We start from the raw sequence: 19,142 nt of genomic DNA, 5'->3' as shown, positions 1-19,142 counted from the left end.
GATTCATAGCCGTTTTGTGTCGCCTTGAACTTAAAGCTAAAAGGAAATGCTAACCTGACATTTCTGCTAGTATAATATGGCTAGATTTGTTGGCAACAGTGGCTTATTTTTTCAAATGTTAGATAGAGGGAGGGGATGGTGGAGAGATTGCATTCTCACTATGGCATCTGACATTATATCATAGTCAATATTTCCCCATTGTGATTTTTCTGTTTATACTTGCTGTAACCGCTGATATGCTGCCTGTGTTATTTGAAATCTAAACAAATTGAATGTTTTCTAGATAGTTCTGGACCTTATGAAAACTTAACACCCAGTAGCCAATAAGTGACTGGAATAATTGTACAGTGCAAGTATAGCATTCTTTAACCCTTTGAATGCTGGGAAATTTGTCTTCTGCTAAAATGTTGTCTGCTGAATTTCTAAAATAAGCATTTTCTTTGATTTTTTTCAAAAAATACTATCAGAATAGCAAACAGTTTGGATCCTGATGAGACGCCATGTTCTGTGGCGTCTCATCAGGATCCAAACTGTTTGCAAAGGCCTTCAAAATTCGGTTCCAGCACTGAAAGAGTTAACCCATTGCCACTCAGAGGCAAGGTGAAAATGGCTGCAAACAGTATACAACCAGAACAGACTGCAAGTAGTGTTAACTCGCAGTCTGTTCAGGTTTCATGCTGTTTGCTGATCATCAGTTTCTTAGAAATGGAAATGAAGCTTTAAAAACTTTAATTGAGTTAGAAAGGTATTTCATGAAATGTTACTTTCTATGGGACTACAAATGCGTCAAAATAAGTATCTAAGTGGTAAAGGGTTAGAAGGATTGTTTTAGTATTCCTTTTAACCTTTTACCACTTACGTGTAGGTACATATTTTGACAGATTTTGACGCATTTGTTACTAAGTTTCTTCAAAAGTTAAATTTTATTAAAGACCTTTCTTACTAAATGATACTTTAAGAAAATTTACGTAATATATTTTTATAATATGCTTCCAGTAAATTAAACACATACAAAAATCCAGCATTTTTAAATATACTATTTGTTTCATGTGTTTCCAGAATATTTTGTTCTTATGTTTCCACAATATTTTGTCATATATTTCCATGATATTTATTTAATCAATTTCCATAATATAATCATCATGCACTGCCACAATATTCACAAAATTGTTTCCATACCTTTCCAGAATGTGGTGAGAACGGGAGCGCCATGCAATGCGTCGCCTAGACGATGATCCTTCCAAGAACGTCGGGGTCACGCCAGAAATCATCAAGGGCAGCGGCTTCAACGTGCCACAAAGCATGATGGGTGCATCAGGTCAGGCGACGGGCCCGGATATGGAGTCGGCTTCTGTCTCGATAAGCGTGTCGCTGTCCTGTTCGCAAGAAAACTTGAACGTTCCGCATGATTCCTCACCGGAAACTGTGATTCGTTCGAGGGAGATTTATGGTGGTGGGAACATGCTGAACGTTGGACCAAAGTTTATCCCGTCTGCTCGGAGTTTCGAAAGTGCCTTAGGCGACGACAGTGGGCGACAGAGTCAGGGCCAGGTGGACGCTCGTCAGTTCTTTGGCAGTGCGGCACAGAGCTTTGAGAGTACTTTGCCACGGTACAAAAGTTATGAACATAATCTGGACACTAGTGGGGGTAGGCTACTCGAGCCTGTGGTTCCGGAAAAAAGTGACCGAAGCCTGAAAAAGTCAAAATTGCAAAATTATGAGTCGGGATCCTGTAGTAATGTTTTGGAAATTCCAATAAACTACGATACACGGCGACGGCACAGCTTTGGGGGCAATGAAGAAAGGTTGGAGGCTGCCATTTTCACAATGAGGCATTCCAATTCAGGGGAGGAACCACGAAGGAAACAGGTTTTACGTAAACAAATCGCTATCGATGTTGAGGAACCATTAAGATCCGACTCGCCCGGTAAGGTGTCCCCTTTTAGTGTGACTGTTTCGTCGGCGGAAGAGAAACGAGTGATATCTCAGTATAACATAGATTCTCGTGTGCACCAGCTTCAAGACCAGCGTCATATCACTGTCATTCGAACTACTCCATTTTGTTTTGAGAACTCTTCAAAAGGAGACCAGAAAACGCTAGACCAAAGGAAAGAATCGCCTGCAGCAAAAGACAATCGGTACCAAAGACCCAGTCCTGAAAGGGCGATGCATTTTAAGCCAATTATAAGTATCATATCAAATGAGTCGGGAATCTCTCCCCAGTTTGGATCTCAGTATTTAGTGCCAATAAGGGACTTTTCCATAGGACGGGGATTCTCTAGCGGATCCGAAGATTCGCCGGGACCAAGTAGTCGGGAACCTTCCCCTTTCCGAAAGGAAGCCCTTCGTGCAGTTTCCCCCTACAGCAAGGAACGTTACAGACTCTCCACGCCGACCCCTGTCATCAAGAAACCGATGAAAAAAGAAGCGTGGGAAATGGGATACGAATTTAACAAGCAGAGTTCGTCGGGATCGTCTGACGCTGGCTCAAGTGGGGGAGTGTCGACGTACCCTGAGTACTTTGCTAGCATCGTGATTACCAATGAAACAGGCGAGACTGTCAACTGTAAAACAGAGGATTTTCATGAGAGACTTGAAGTCCCTGAGGGAATGCACAGGCGACATGTGCATCCGGGAAATTTCAAGAAGCATTTACATGCTAGGTACCTGGACAGTTTACGGAGCAGTTGGTCTTCATCCTCAACAGACACGTCCCAGGAGCATCTATCGCAGGAAAAGTCAGACTCGTTCAATCGTTCATCGAGCGATGTGTTTGACAGTACTGAGACCGATGGAAAAGAAGGGTACCTACGACCGATTCTGTGTGTGCGGGGCAGCTCAGAGACCTGCGCCAGTGATGATAATGACGTTCAAATGGAGTCGGTCATAAAGACGTCACCAAGATCTAGTCACATTCACGAACAGCAAGCGTTGGACTTGTCACAAAAATTATCTTCTGACTCACAAGGTCTGGCGCACCTTGACAAGACGAAACATGTTATATCTGGTCCAAAAATTTCGGTAGATTCCCCATCAAAAGTCCACTCCTCTGTGCGTCAGGGTTTAAGTTCACACGGTTTAGTAGCTAGATCTCATTTGGGTCACCATACGCACAGTGACCCTGATTTGCTCAGCCCTTCCCCGTCTGTTTTACAGGCTAGTTCACCGTCAGTGTATCAGCGCTCCACGCATTTACTGCCGCAGTTGACTACCAACCCGCAGTCACCATTGTGTTCAGTACCTGAGGGTGATCGCGTGTTTCAATTCAGTTTTTCTAGTCCATTCGAAGGGGCGCACCTGCATGTTCAGTCTGATCCGGAGTTCGGGAGCCCAATGTCTCCCGGTCTCCTTTTTACTTTCCCACCCCGGGGAACAATTTCCAACTCAACCTCGGATTTAAACCAAATGGGTGTGTCCACTCGGGCTTTTTATCAAAATGCTGCACATCACATGCACAAATCTCATCAAAATCATTCCATGAGCTTCGATTCTGCAAACATTTTGCAAATAGATCAGAGGCGAGCAATGTCAGAAACGGAAGCTTACCTGTGTAGAATGTGCAGTCAAGTTTTTCCTTCGTATGACAATCTTGCTAAGCATATGGCAAAGCATCTACCGACCGAAACAGTGCGGACTGGGGATAATAAAATTCATTACTGTAAAGTGTGCAATAAATCGTTCTCACGTAGTGACATGCTGACTCGGCATATGCGCTTACACACAGGCTTGAAGCCGTACGAGTGTTCAGACTGCGGGCAGGTGTTCAGTCGTAGCGATCATCTGAACACCCACAAACGTACACACACCGGAGAAAAACCGTATCGTTGTCCGCAGTGCCCGTATGCTGCCTGTAGACGGGACATGATAACGCGGCATCTCCGTACGCATATCAAGCGATCTGCAAAACGTGGAAAGTATCTAAGTGTTCCTGAAAGGGAGGCACACGAAGTGCGAAAAAGTAGTTTGAGTAGTACGGACACCACGTCAAGTCTAGAATTGTCGAGTAGGACATACTCATCGGGTGACAGTTTTGACCTTGAGGTCGGGTCAGGGTCGATTTCCAATATACGTAGCAAGTCTTTAGTGAGTACGGATAGTTCAGAGATGGAGTTTTCCACTTCAAGGACTAAGCTGTGGTCTTCCCCCAGTGCGGAAAGTGGTGTTTTCGAACAGGAGTTTTACCCAAAGGTTAAAAGTCAAACTATCACGCAGTCCAGGTCATTTGAAAGTCGTTTCGATGGAAAGAAACTGTTGGCTTCACACCAATTTCGCCAGATAAGGAACGTTTCATCGACTAGTTTTGAGAGTTTTGAGTCCCCGGATGATGTGTTATCTCATACAGACTCCATTGCTGAAGAGGCAGGAGAATCGTCTCTTGGGGATGACACCTCGAATCTTCCAATCGAGCCGGAATCTCTAGAAAAATGTTCTTTAGTCGAAAAAACGGGCGATAGTGCATGTTAAGTCTTTTTTAGTTTCATTAAATTTGTCGCTGAATATGAGGTCCTTAAAGGTTCGAGTATATTTGTTATATTTAATTGAAAAGGACATGAATTAAATATTGTTGATTTTTTTAAGATGTTCGGGCCAACATTTTTAAATTATTTGTTTTACGGAAACTTTTTTCAATAAATACTAATTGGGTGGAAGACTTATAAATAGAAAAAACTTACTTTGACTCATTGAACATGAAAATAAAAATATAAAAATTATTAACAGTATGATTTTTAACCAGGTTTTTAACCAGGTTTTCCGAAGGAAAAAACTGGTTATTAGATTGGCGAATGCGGGCGGGCTGGCTTGCTGGCTGGCTGGCTGGCTGGCTGGCTGGCTGGCTGGCTGGCAGGCTGGCGGGCGGGCGGAACAAGCTTGTCCGGGCCATAACTATGTCGTTCATTGTCAGATTTTAAAATCATTTGGCACATTTGTTCACCATCATTGGACGGTGTGTCGCGCGAAATAATTACGTCGATATCTCCAAGGTGAAGGTCACACTTTGAGTTCAAAGGTCAAAAATGGCCATAAATGAGCTTGTCCTGGCCATAACTATGTCATTCATTGTGAGATTTTAAAATCATTTGGCACATTTGTTCACCATCATGGGACGGTGTGTCGCACGAAAGAATCACGTCAATATCTCCAATGTCAAGGTCGCCACGACTAAAAATAGATTTTTTTTTAAAACAAACTTACAAAGGGGGTTACTTTTGTTTGTTCATTTCAAAAGTTCAGTTTGAGTTTTCTCCCTTTATCAGATTTTTTTTTCACAATGAAAACCTGGTTTTGTGACAATTTTGTCCCTTGTTTTTTAATTCGTAGAAGAAAAAAAACCATCATTTCAAGAATTTTTTGTTTTAAATGCATAAACTCTGAAGTTGAAATGCTAACATTACTCGTTTTAAGCTCATCTATTTTAATTTTTTTTAAATTATGAGCTTATTGTCATCACCTTGGCCTCGGCGTCAGAGTCCGGTTAAGTTTTGCATTTAGGTCCACTTTTTTCATAAAGTATCAATCCTATCGCATTCAAACTTGGTACACTTACTTACTATCAAGAGGGGACTGGGCAGGCAAAGTTAGATAACTCTGGCTTGCATTTTGACAGAATTATGTGCCCTTTTTATACGTAGAAAATTGAAAATTTTGGTTAAGTTTTGTGTTTAGGTCCATTTTATTCCTTAAGTATCAAAGCTATTGCTTTCATACTTGCAACACTTACTAACTATCGTAAGGGGACTGTGCAGGCAAAGTTTTGTTACTCTGACTGGCATTTTGACAGAATTATGTGCCCTTTTTATACTTAGAAAATTGAAGATTTGGTTAAGTTTTGTGTTTAGGTCCACTTTTTTCCTAAAGTATCAAAGCTATTGCTTTCATACTTGCAACACTGACTAAGTATCATAAGGGGACTGTGCAGGCAAAGTTATGTAACTCTGACTGGCATTTTGACGGGATTATGGGCCCTTTATACTTGAAAATTTGGTTAAGTTTTGTGTTTTGGTCCACTTTACTCCTTAAGTATCAAAGATATTGCTTTCATACTAGGAACACTCGCAAACTATCATAAGCGGACTGTAAAGGACAAGTTGCATAACTCTGGTTGTCATTTTTACGGAATTATGGCCCTTTTTTGACTTAGTAATTTGAATATATGGTTACATTTTGTGTTTAGATCCACTTTACTTCTAAAGTATCAAGGCTAATGCTTTCAAACTTCAAATACTTTCATGCTATCATGAGGGTACTGTACCTGGCAAGTTGAATTTTACCTTGACCTTTGAATGACGTTGACTCTCAAGGTCAAATTATTAAATTTTGCTAAAATTGCCATAACTTCTTTATTTATGATTAGATTCGATTGATACTGTGACAAAACAACTCTTACCTGACATACCACAATAGACTCCACCCCGGTAGGGTGGCATATAGCAGTTGAACTGTCTGTCAGTATGTCAGTCAGTCTGTACGTCCGTCCGTCAAACATTGGCCATAACTTTATCACTTTTGAAGATAGCAACTTGATATTTGGCATGCATGTGTATCTCATAAAACTGCACATTTTGAGTGGTGAAAGGTCATGGTCAAAGTCATCCTTCAAGGCCAAATTTCAAATTTATGGTGTCTGTCTGTCCGAAAACTTTAACATTCGCCATAACTTTTTCAATATTGAAGATAGCATTTGATATTTGGCATGCATGTGTATCTCATGGAGTTGAACATTTTGAGTGGTGAAAGGTGAAGGTCATCCTTCAAGGTCAAATGTCAAATATATGGCGTCTGTCCGTCTGAAAACTTTAACATTGGCCATAACTTTTTTAATATTGAAGATAGCAACTTGATATTTGGCATGCACTTGTATCTCATGAAGCTGCACATTTTGAGTGGTGGAAGTTCAAGGTCAAGGTCATCTTTCAAGGTAATTATTATTTTTTTTAATTTCAAAGCGGCGTTCTCATGAAGCTGCACATTTTGAGAGGTGGAAGGTCAAGGTCATCCTTCAAGGTCAAAGGTAAAAAAAAAACAAAAAAACTTCAAAGCGGCGTTCTCATGAAGCTGCACATTTTGAGTGGTGGAAGGTCAAGGTCATCCTTTAAGGTCAAAGGTAAAAATAATAATAATTTCAAAGCGGCGTTATCATGAAGCTGCACATTTTGAGTGGTGGAAGTTCATGGTCAAGGTCATCCTTCAAGGTCTAAGGTAAAAAAAAATAAAAAATAAAAATTTCAAAGCGGGGCAATAGTGGGCATTGTGTTTCTGACAAACACATCTCTTGTTTTTTTCAAACATGGTAAAAAACACAAATATTTATTTTTATTATTTTATTTTTGAAATACCATCCAACCATCCCACCCAAGATTATCCCCCCCCCCCCATTTTTTGCATTTTTGGAAGATAATGTAACAAATGACCACACCCCCACACTATACACCCCTCTCCACTCCACCTCTCCCTCCTTTATGATTGAAATTGAGATAGGTCCCTACACCTTTAAAAAGAAAAATAGATGAGCGGTCTGCACCCGCAAGGCGGTGCTCTTGTTTATTTTTCCAACGCATTCATTTTTCCTGTAATGCAAAATATATTTAATTGAGCATGCATTTTGAGTAAACTTGTATCATGTTATACACTTTATTAATGCGCTTTCCTTGAAAATGACTTGCAATATCGGCAACATTCCGTTAGTCAGCGTGTTGTAGCGAACATAATAAGCAGACAGTGCACCAGCTAGGCCTTTATGGAAGGGCGCCGCACCGTGCTCTTCCAAAGCCCCGCCCTGCCCTTTTATTACTTAAAAAAAAAAATATATTTTGTTTAAGACATGTTATAATTTATAAATCTCTTACCGTAAAACGTTGTGTATAACGCGCATTTATGTATAACGCGCATCTACTTTTTTAAGCTAAAAAATCGGGAAAAAATGTTTTTGAAGCAAAAAAATCGGGGGAAAAATTCTGTACCGCAGGCTAACTGAAAATCGTTATATTTACATTTCCGATCTTACGTGTTCTTTTATTGCTTCAATTATTAATTATTTTAAAGACGGTAACGATACAACTAGTTTGTGTTTTTTTCAAATCATATTATGCGTAAAAATAAATGTTTGGATTTAAATGAATTATGCATGAAATGCACAATTTCCACGAGGATACCATCAAGGTTTTCATCATATGTCTCGGAAGTAACTGTCCACGATTTTATCGTGGAGTACACATAACGGATGGATTAGTTATAACTAAGAAACTGACATTATTGATTGGTATTGTCAAGTGGTTATTCATGCATGACTAATTCACAACCGCGCGTTTTATTAACAATGCCGATATCATGCGTTCTTTTCGAGTGTCTATAATTGACAGGAGACTTTATCCACTCAAACTTCTCAACACCATTACAACATTACCGGCGATAAACAAACAATGGATGTGTGAAGCCGTTTGCCGGTTCGCATGTTTTGATAATAGCCCAGCTACACAAAACTTGACAGGTGACGCATATTTCTCGATAATCACATCCTCAATCTTGACAAGACGTATGAAAACGTGTAAACAAACACTGGATCAATTTTATTAACACATTTGAAAAGCAAGAAAAATAATCATAAATATATCAGGAAATACCTTGCCGACATACTATTGTAAATCGACAAGTGCCCCCAAATAAATTGTGTAACCCTAGTACAGTAGGGTATAATATTGTGGGAAAACAATAACATTTAAATAAAAATGGCTTCCTTGTTTTTCATTCTCTTCTTCAAATTTATTTGATTTCAATGCTCTGTACGTACCTGAAAAAGATAGAAAATATTAATGTTAACTTTATAATGTTTGTCCATCTTATTCAGATCCTAAATATAACACTATTATTAACATAGTTACAGTTAAAACACCGGAAAATAGAATGATGGGAATTACCGCTACTGGGTAACTGACGGAAAAAATGTCTTGGCATGGCTGTAGTTGTGCATAACGCGCATCAAGTTTTTAAAATGAAATTTTGGGGTAAAAAAGTGCGCCTTATACACAACTTATTACGGTATTACATTGTAATTAATTTATTACTCATTGTAGACATTTTATTTGCATGGTTTAATAATAATGGCAATAATATTCAAACAGTAATTAATGACATAAAATTAAATATGCAACAGGGAGCATTCCAGATACGACCGCGCACTCGGAAGTGCCCTTTTGACATAATTCTACACATTGAAAGTGCCCTTTTGACAAAAAAGCCCCCCCTGCCCTTTTCAAATCCTAGCTGGAGCACTGAACAGATAATCAATATGAATTTGATTATAAACAGATCAGCTGACAATAAATATATCAAGGCATGTTTATTACTTGCCAGTGTTGGTCAATAATAATCGGGGATTAATTTTTCTGAAGTCTTGACAAAAATTATTTTCCGAAATTTAGGGTTGGTAGTTTTGTTATCAAAAGATAAGAAAATGGAGGCCTCATTGTTGAAAGAGTGTTAAATTCAGGACATTAAGCAAAACATGTTCTCTTTATGGTGAGATTGTTTAAGTATGTGCTACATTTGTTGTTTTGTTTGTTTTTAAGATTTAATTATGTCCAAAGGCCATTTTGTTTTCATTATTTTCTCTTATATTTAAGCCCATTAGTTCATTTCATTGTTTGTTTTACAAATAATTATGTTATTGATAGTTGTTAACAGTTTTAATATCATTTCAGCATTATTTTGTACGTTATTATTTTACGTGTTAGAATTCAAATATCACATGATTATATTTACACCATTATATTGAAAACTGTATTTAAAACATTTGATTATAGGATGCAACAAATATTTTTTGCTTCAAAAATTCCCTCTCAAAGCTAAATATTTAGCTTCTAGAGAAAGTCATGGGCTTGAGTTTCTTGTCATGTTTTCATTCGAAATTTTTAAGTTTGAGGAATGTCATAATATTTGTATTATTTTTGGAAACTAGCTTTAAGTGCTTTCTATTAAGCAGTATTGTTTTTTTTGTAGCTTATTGTAGTTATTTTGTTGGCAACAGTGCAAGCATAGACATTGTTTGCAATATTGTACAGGTCAAATGTTTTTGTTTTATTAACTATGATGACGAGCTGTTGGTTTGAACATCAAATGTTCTAAGCAAACTAGTCATGTTTAGTACATTTAGTTCATTTAGTACACTGATCGTACCGTGATTTAACAGTTTTAAAAGACAGTGAAAGAATTTATTGTACAAACAAATCATAACACCACCATGAAATAAGCTTTATTGATAAAATGTCTATGTATTTGAAAAAAAAATTTTTATAGAAGTTTTAATGTTTCCTTTGGATAAATTTATAGAACGATCATGTTTAACCCATTTATGCCTAGCGTCCTGAAAAAAGGACATTGCAAACAGCGTAGACCCAGATGAGACGCCGCATAATGTGGCGTCTCATCTGGGTCTGCGCTGTTTGCTTAAATGAATTTCTTTATGGAATATTCCAAATAAAGAAATAAATATACTTGACACCCCTAATTTTGGAAATAAATTGATCCAATTTAGAAGGATGGGAGAGTCCACTCGGCATAAATGGGTTAACCAGACCATGACTGAGTGCAACTCTAGTCACTCGGTGGTTATATTTCCTCATGCCTACATGGTAACACACCTTATCTTGGTCCCAACAACTGAACAAAGCAACAATGTACCTAACAGCATAATAATACAGTTTAGTTATTTGTTTTAAAATAATAATTAATAACATGTTAAAATTCTCTAATGAGTTTTTTTTTAATAGCAACATTTGTACGACTCAACATTATGAGTTTTCATCCAATACAATATAAGCCAACATAGACTTTTACAGCAAGATTGAAATGTAGAAACACTGAACAATTGTGCTAACCATATTTCAAGATAAAGTGACAGCAGAATTTATTTAAACTTCTATTTGATTAACAGAAATGCAAATGCTGCGGGGTTTGTTTAACAATACCAATGCAAGGTTAAATTTAAGTATGTTAAATCAACTTCTACCATGTATGTCAAGAGGCTATTGTTTCTAACTGTAATAATGAAGCGAATAAAATGAAATGTTTTTTGAGTTTCAAAATGCATAGATTCTTTTGCATAAAACTATTCAATGAGAATATGCAAATACATGCGAGAAAAAAAAGGTTTTTCTTTAATTAAAGTGTTTATAATCTTTACCTTATACATGGTTAACAATCAAGACAGATTTATATAATACATTTTTAAATTTTGATTTATATTATGTCCATACAAAACATGTTCTGTCAATTTATGTTATATTGTCTTTGCAGAGTCCAACTTTCAGTTAAATAGACATTAACCCATTTATGCCTAGTGGACTCTCCCATCCTTCTAAATTGGATCAATTTATTTCCAAAATTAGGGATGTCTAGTATATTTATTTCTTTATTTAGAATATTTCTTACAGAAATTCCTTTTAAGCAAACAGCGCAGACCCTGATGAGACGCCGCATCATGCGGCGTCTCATCTGGGTATACACTGTTTGCCAAGGCCTTTTTTTTAGACGCTAGCTAGGCGTAAATGGGTGAAATCTTGTGATAGTTTTATTCTTTATCAGCCTATTATCATTTCATGTTGTTGGCGTCATATTGATGTCTGTACATTACATTAGATATGAGCCTCGACCTGTGAAAGCAGGGTTGAATGCATGCGCAGAAAGTGTTGTCCCAGGTTAGCCTGCACAGTCTGCACAGGCTAATCAGGGATGACATCTTCCGCTTTTATGATATTTTTCCATTTTTTCGAAGAAAGTCTAAATAGCAAAAATCAAGTTTCGGTGGAAATTGTTGTCCCAGAGCCTGTGCCGACTGCACTGGCTTATCTGGGATACAACATTACGCACATGCATTTAACCTCTTTTTAAAAAAAGCAAAGCTCATAACAGTTTTGTTTGTAAGTTGTTTGTTTTTATCCCGGTAAAGTTTCCTTGGCAACGATTTACATTTTAGTGATTTGTTAAAATTGTTGAATTTTCATATATCTATCTTTATATGTTGTGAAATATTTTTTTAATAAATAGATATTCTGCTTTTGACCTGTAAATGGCTTTGAGTATGCGGTTTATTCTTGTAAACATTTAAACGTGAACTGAACAGTACACTGCTAACCCTTTCCCCCATATGAAGCAAAGTGAAAATGGCTATGTGCAAACAGCACAAACCCAGAACTGCCTGCCAGTAACTCGCAGTCTGTTCAGGTTCTATACTGTTGCTGCTCATCAGTACCTTTAAAACTTGAATCTTGTAAGAAAGGTCTTTTTTTGAAGCTAAATTTCTAAGGGACTACAAATTTGTCAAAATAAGTATCTATGTGTTAAAGGTTTAAAGGAAATCTTTGAGTGAACTCCTTAAATAAATGTAAAGGTCGCCGTGGTGTAATGGATATGGTGTCCCTAGCGACTGAGAGGTCACGGGTTCGATCTCCACCTTGGGAGCGTTCTTTAGATCTCTCCCAAAAGACACCAAGTACTGGTTCTAGGCCCAGGAAACGGACTCGAGAGCGTTTCTATAAGCCTTAGTCTTTCGATGCAATCGAGCTAAAATAAATAGGTTTAAACTAAGTAAATGTTGGTCTCCATCCTTTATGCATACAACTGAATTTTATTGTTTTAAGAAATGTATCTGTTATAAGTTTTGTCTATACAGGCAATGCAGTACCGGTATATAAGTGCTACAAATTTTTTAATTTTCCTTCATATTATTGTGTTTGTTGAATTGTTGTTTTGTTTTTAGCTTGACTATACACCAAATATTTTGAGTTACGATACTCAAAAGTAGAGAGGGCATATTTTGGCGCAACCCTTTTAAGTTGTTATTCTTGTTGTAAAACAAATGTACAAAATTCTTTAACTGTATTTTCACAGGTTCTTTTATAATCAGATAAAGTTTAACCAATAAAGGTGTTTTTTGTGTGTATGCTTTTTTTTCCAAAGTTTTCCGCAGAATTTCAGTAATACCTGAGCAGTCATTAATTTAATTAATTAAACATATTCACACTTACCCTATGCCAGCTGGTTTACCATTACTGTGTGTACATACTTATTGTCCCCTACTGGTTTCACCCAAGGGGACGTATGGTTTGCGTCTGTGTGTCTGCCATTCCGTCAGTCTGTCACACTTTTCTGGATCCTGCGATACCTTTAAAAGTTCTTCATATTTTTTTCATGAAACTTGAAACATGGATAGATGGCGATATGGACATAATGCACGTCATTTCATTTTGTTCCTACGTCAAAAATTCTGGTTGCTATGGCAACAAATAAAAAATAATTTAAAAAGAAAAAGAAAAAGCTCTGACAATGGTGGAGCCGGTAGGGGACATATCGAGGGCTGAACGGAAGACTGTCGTGACTCATATTAAATAAAGGAGATATGACAGTTTTCCGTTCAGCCCTCGATATATTGCTTGGCAATGGTCTTGTTGCATATGTTATGGTAGTAACTGAAAAATGCCCTACTTGATTCAGAGGCTTTAATTTCAAAGTATATTAATTAATACAGATTGTAATACAGTCAGTTTTTGTGAATGGAAATAAATCATCTTTCTGTGAATAACAACAGCTGTCTTGTTCTAATTGAGACTGTGTATCACAAACATGTTGTAGTTTAATTTAGTAATTTTGCAGACATAAATACTACTTTTGGTGTTAACCAATAAAAATCATCAAAACATCTGTGTTTTGCAGTATGAAGTTTGTATAACAAAAAAAGTCATTTATGTTGTGTCATTATATTTATTATTCTTATTATATGTCCTTTATTTTATTTAAAAATACTTGCTCTAATGTTTTGCATAAGCTATGATGAAGTTCTGTGTGTACAATAGTTCCAAAATAATGAAAATAAATTTTTATGTAAATGTAATTTGAATGTTTTTTAAATTGACCTTGATAAAAGCAAACACAGAAAACTTAAACTATCCATATTTGGATAAAGAGTATTATTATATATTATAATAATATTGGAAGTATTATTTATAGTGCTAAATTTTATCATTGAAATAGATTTGATGGAAATCTTCTTGTCTTATTAATCTAGTTTGGACTACATATAAGTTTCTGCTTATTAGTACAAAGAACTACAATTTTTCACACAAAAAACATGTTCATTGTTTAGCATACAGTAATAGTACTAAATACAAAGTGCTCAAGTTAAGATAAATAAATAGGTGATCTGATGTTTTTTACTTCATGATAACCTGGATTTCAATAATTCCTCAACAAACTTATTACTGCCAATCGTGTTTGATGCAGTGAAAACTTTGTTTCATAGACTAAAATTGATCTTGTTTGAAAGGACCTGTGAAAATGAACATCGGTTTTATGACAAACTTGTTACTTTCCTTATTGAACAAGATATTTACTTATAATATCTTTTATTAAAATCAGCATTTTTATTGTTTAATGGCGATCTTCTTTTATATATCAAATACATATGGGCCGTGCTCTGTGAAAAGGGAGTTAAATGCATGTGCGTAAATAGCCGTCCCAGATTAGCGTGTTAAGTCTGCACAGGCTAATCAGGGACAACACTTTCCACTTTTATGATTTTTTTTCGTTTAAAGAGTCTCTTTTTAGCAAAAATCCAGTTTAGGCAGGAAGTGTCATCCCTGATTAGCCTGTGCGGACTGCACATGCTAATCTTAAACGACACTTTAAGCATATGCAGTAAAAGCTGGTTTTTTTCACAGACCACGGCCCGAATATTTGGTATGTAATGGTACTTGGGATAGAAATGTTTTTAATTGTTTGTATGTTCCTTTTATTACTCCTGACAGGAGTCATGTGTAGTAGGAATACATTTATTCTATTAATCAGGGATTAGCAAATTTAATGTGCAAGTTTGTTATCCAAGTTTTACATATTTTCATCCTTTATTTATAAATAAGAACTAAGTATGCACGTTTCTATACGAGTACCAAGTAATTTAATGTTGTTGTTTTTATGTCCCCCACCCACTATAGTGGGGGACATATTGTTTTTGCCCTGTCTGTTAGTTTGTGTGTTTGTTTGTTTGCCCCAACTGTAACATTTTCAATAACTTTTGCAATATTCAAGATAGAAACTTGATATTTGGCATGCATGTGTATCTCATGGAGCTGCACATTTTGAGTGGTGAAAGGTCAAGGTCATCCTTCAAGTCCAAAGGTCAAATACGGTATATGGGTCAAAATCGCTCATTTAATGAATACTTTTGCAATATTGAAGATAGCAACTTGATATTTGGCATGCATGTGTATCTCTTGGAGCTGCGCATTTTGAGTGGTGAAAGGTCAAGGTCAATGTCATCCTTCAAGGTCAAAGGTAAAATATATAGCTTCAAAGCGGCGCAGAAGGGGACATAGTGTTTCTGACAAACACATTTCTTGTTTGTCGTATATTTAGCACTGTAAAGGTGACAATTACAAGATTACAAATAGGAAAATTAATGCCTGAAGCCACTGGTAGACATTTTCTTTCTGTCAGTGTAGCCTGACCAGCTTTCGTTTTACAATTTTTCTCTTTTTTTTTGCTCTTTAAATATTGAAGCGAAATGAATGATGTTTCCAAATTTAATTTTCTTTACTTATTATCATTTTATGTATGTCGTATAGACAAAAATTTGTAATCCAATCATCTGCATTATTTATATCATGTTATTTTAAGAATACAATTCATACATACATTGATTTATATATACGTGTAATTGTTATTTTATACTTTTTGTGCCTATTGTACATGTATTGAAATTGTTTTTACACAATTAATTTTCCATGAGAAGCTATATGGCCACAGCTTGGTGGATTTTGAGCACTGTAAGATTATGAGTCATGTTCTGAGAAAACTGGGCATAATGCATGTGTGTAAAGTGTCGTCCCAGATTAGTCTGTGCATTCCACACAGGCTAATCAGGGACGACACTTTCCGCTTGTATGAGATATTTCATTTAAATGAAGTCTCTTCTTAAGGAAAATCTAATTTAGGCGGAAAGTGTCGTCCCTGATTACTCTATGCCACTGCACAGTCTAATCTGGGACGACACTTTACACATATGCATTATGCCCAGATTTCTCAGAACACGACTCATATTATCAGATCACAATAGTTATTGATTTGAATAAAATCAAACGAATTCTTCAAATTAGAGCCTGGTCAGTGTTTTTAGTATGTGATCTTTTTATTGATTTGGTTTTAACATGAAAACCATGTGATATTCTGTCTATTTTGTTTTAATTGTGTCACTCTCACGGAAGTGTGTTGCTGTATCAGATGTTGTGATACCTTGGAAACAGGTTCATAGCTCCTTGATGTGTGTGAATTGATTGTTGATTTGTGTCTATTACTTATGTTGTTACTTATGTCACCTCCTTCAGATATTACGCAAACCTAGATTGAATAATACTTGGCACAATTTCTCAATTGATGGTATGCGTATTTATTTGTACTTAACTATTGCCACAGAACTCTATTGGATACCGTGTCATCTTCAACAATAGCTATGCCAGATTATAGGACACAACTATCAATAAATATAACTGACAATTTTACAACTCACAATAAATGTCACAGACTTTGTCATGTTTCAATGAATATCACAGACTAAGTCACAACTCAATAAATATCACAGATTAAGTCACAAATCTCAAATAAATATCACAGAATAAGTCACAACTCTCAGTAAATATCACAGACTTTGTCACAACTCAATAAATACCACAGACAAAGTCACAACTCTCGATAAGTATCACAGATTAAGTCACAACACTCAGTTAATATCACAGACTAAGTCACAATTCTCAATAAATCTCACAGGCTAAATCACAACCCTCCATAAATATCACAGAATATGTCACAACTCTATAAATATCACAGACAAAGTCACATCTCTCAGTAAATATCACAGAATAAGTCACAACTCTCAATCAATATCACAGACCATGTCACAACTTTAAATATCATTTATAGACCATGTGACAACAATAAATAAATATGAAAAATAATTTAACAATTTACGATAACTGTCACAGATTTTGTGATATCTATCAATAAATATCATAAACTATGTCACAACTATCAATAAATATTATAAACTGTCACAACTATCAATAAATATTATAAACTATGTCACAACTATCAATAAATATTATAAACTATGTCACAACTATCAATCAATATTATAAACTATGTCACAACTATCAATCAATATTATAAACTATGTCACAACTATCAATAAATATTATAAACTATGTCACAACTATCAATCAATAGCACAGACTATGTCACAACTATCAATCAATAGCACAGACTATGTCACAAGTCATCATTATTGATAACTAACACTAACTATTAATAACACTCACATTCTATGTCACGAATAATCAAATACATGTTTTTTACAATTTATTACATTTAATATGTTATGGTAATTCTTAACAGTCATATATAAATATATTATTAAAAAAAAATTATAACACAGTTTCCAGCGCATTCTTTAAAATATTTGGAACCTTTCAAGGTTTCTGCAAGTACCACAGACTTGAGCTGTTTGTTTGGGAGGATGCTTTATTGAATTTCATGATTTCCTTAGCATGACCTCTGTATGGAGGGGTGCTATAGCATGACCTCTGTATAGAGGGGTGCTTTAACCCTTTAGAAGTTACTGTATTCAAGTTTTGAAGGATTCATTTCCAACCCTTAGATTCTGATGAGCAACAAACAGCATAAGACCTGAACAGACTCTAAAACTTGAATCTAGTAAGAAAGGTCTTTAATTCAATTTAACTTTCCAAGGGACTACAAATGTGTAAACATATGTATCTTAGTGGTAAAGGGTTAAAAGAAAATCTTTTTGCCTGGTTTTCAGTTATCTGTTATTAGATGACAGAGGGAGTGGCATGATAAAGATGGACTAAAATATCATGTGGTTTTCCATGTTTGTATTTTCATAGTACCTAACTGGTTTAGGTGAACAGTGTCATGTTCACTCGTATTATTCTCCCCATGTCGCAATACATGCGCCATAGTACCATGTGATACATGTTGTTTTGTAGCCTATGTGAAGCCAAGTTTTCAAACAATTTACTTGCAAAATAAAATTTTATAAAGTGTTCTCTTGTCTTGTTGTTAAGATATTCAGTACATGTGACATTTGTGTAGGTATATTATAAAACAGTTTATAATATAATATAAATATGGTACACAAAATCAACGAATTATTTGCAAAATATTTCGTATATTTAAGTTAATAAATACAAAATCAGTGATCCTTTTAGCAATTGCCAAAATTTTAACACTAGATGTGGTATGATTAAATATTTTAAGGAGATACAAAAGCTCTTTTTTTAGCTCCGCTGTTTTCGAGGAAAACCCGAGGTATTGTCATAGCCAGCTCATCGTCAGCCGTCCGCCGGCGTCGTGCTAAACCTTTACATTGGCTCTAAAATCAAAGTGCTTCCACCTACAACTTTGAAACTTCATATGTAGATGCACCTTGATGAGTTCTACACGCCACACCCATTTTGGGGTTACTAGGTCAAAGGTCAAGGTTACTGTGACCTCAAAAAAAAAAATTCTGACAAGCTTTCATTTCTGAAGCTGAACGTTGGCACCCATTATGAGGTGCTCTTGTTATTTTTTGTTGCACAATATATTGCATTTTAATTTTCTGCAAAGATAGGTATATATTCATATGACCATGAACACTAGCTTTGTACATGAACATGTGTTGAATACATGTATAGTGTCCCACAAAATAGAAAAAAGAGCATTTTGTATTTCGTTAAATCTATAATCTATGTTGCCAGACAACATCTAGTGTTGAAATTTTGGCCATTTCTTATTAAGTAACATTGATTTTGTGTGTTTACTATATTTTTCGAAATATTGTACGAAATATTCGCTGATTTTGCATGTGTAAGGGCTTGTAATCTTTTACCACTTTAGTAGGATAAATTTATTACTAGCCATGCAAGGTACTTCATTTATTGTCCCCTACCGGTTTTACTGGAGGGGACTTATGGTTTGCGCTCCGTCTGTCAGTCAGTCACACTTTTCTGGATCCTGCGATTACTGTAAAAGTTCTTCATATTTTTTAGCTCACCTGAGCACAACGTGCTCATGGTGAGATTTTGTGATCGCTTTTTGTC

General features: G+C 35.9%; 1 protein-coding gene across 2 annotated transcripts in view; it reads left to right on the top strand.

Moving 5' to 3' along the window:
* The window catches only part of LOC127847114 (uncharacterized), a 90,421-nt gene extending 72,315 nt beyond the window's left edge, over positions 1-18,106 (top strand). For both annotated transcript variants that reach the window (XM_052378746.1, XM_052378747.1), the window contains exon 3: positions 1,188-18,106. In XM_052378746.1, the coding sequence (XP_052234706.1) occupies positions 1,216-4,464 (3,249 nt within the window). In that variant the 5' untranslated portion in view covers positions 1,188-1,215 and the 3' untranslated portion in view covers positions 4,465-18,106. The remainder of the gene's footprint in view (positions 1-1,187) is intronic.
* Positions 18,107-19,142: the final 1,036 nt, after the last annotated feature.

Source organism: Dreissena polymorpha, chromosome 10 (genome assembly GCF_020536995.1).
Source record: "Dreissena polymorpha isolate Duluth1 chromosome 10, UMN_Dpol_1.0, whole genome shotgun sequence".
Classification (NCBI taxonomy): Eukaryota; Metazoa; Mollusca; class Bivalvia; order Myida; family Dreissenidae; genus Dreissena; species Dreissena polymorpha.
This window is presented reverse-complemented; position numbering and strand designations above follow the sequence as displayed.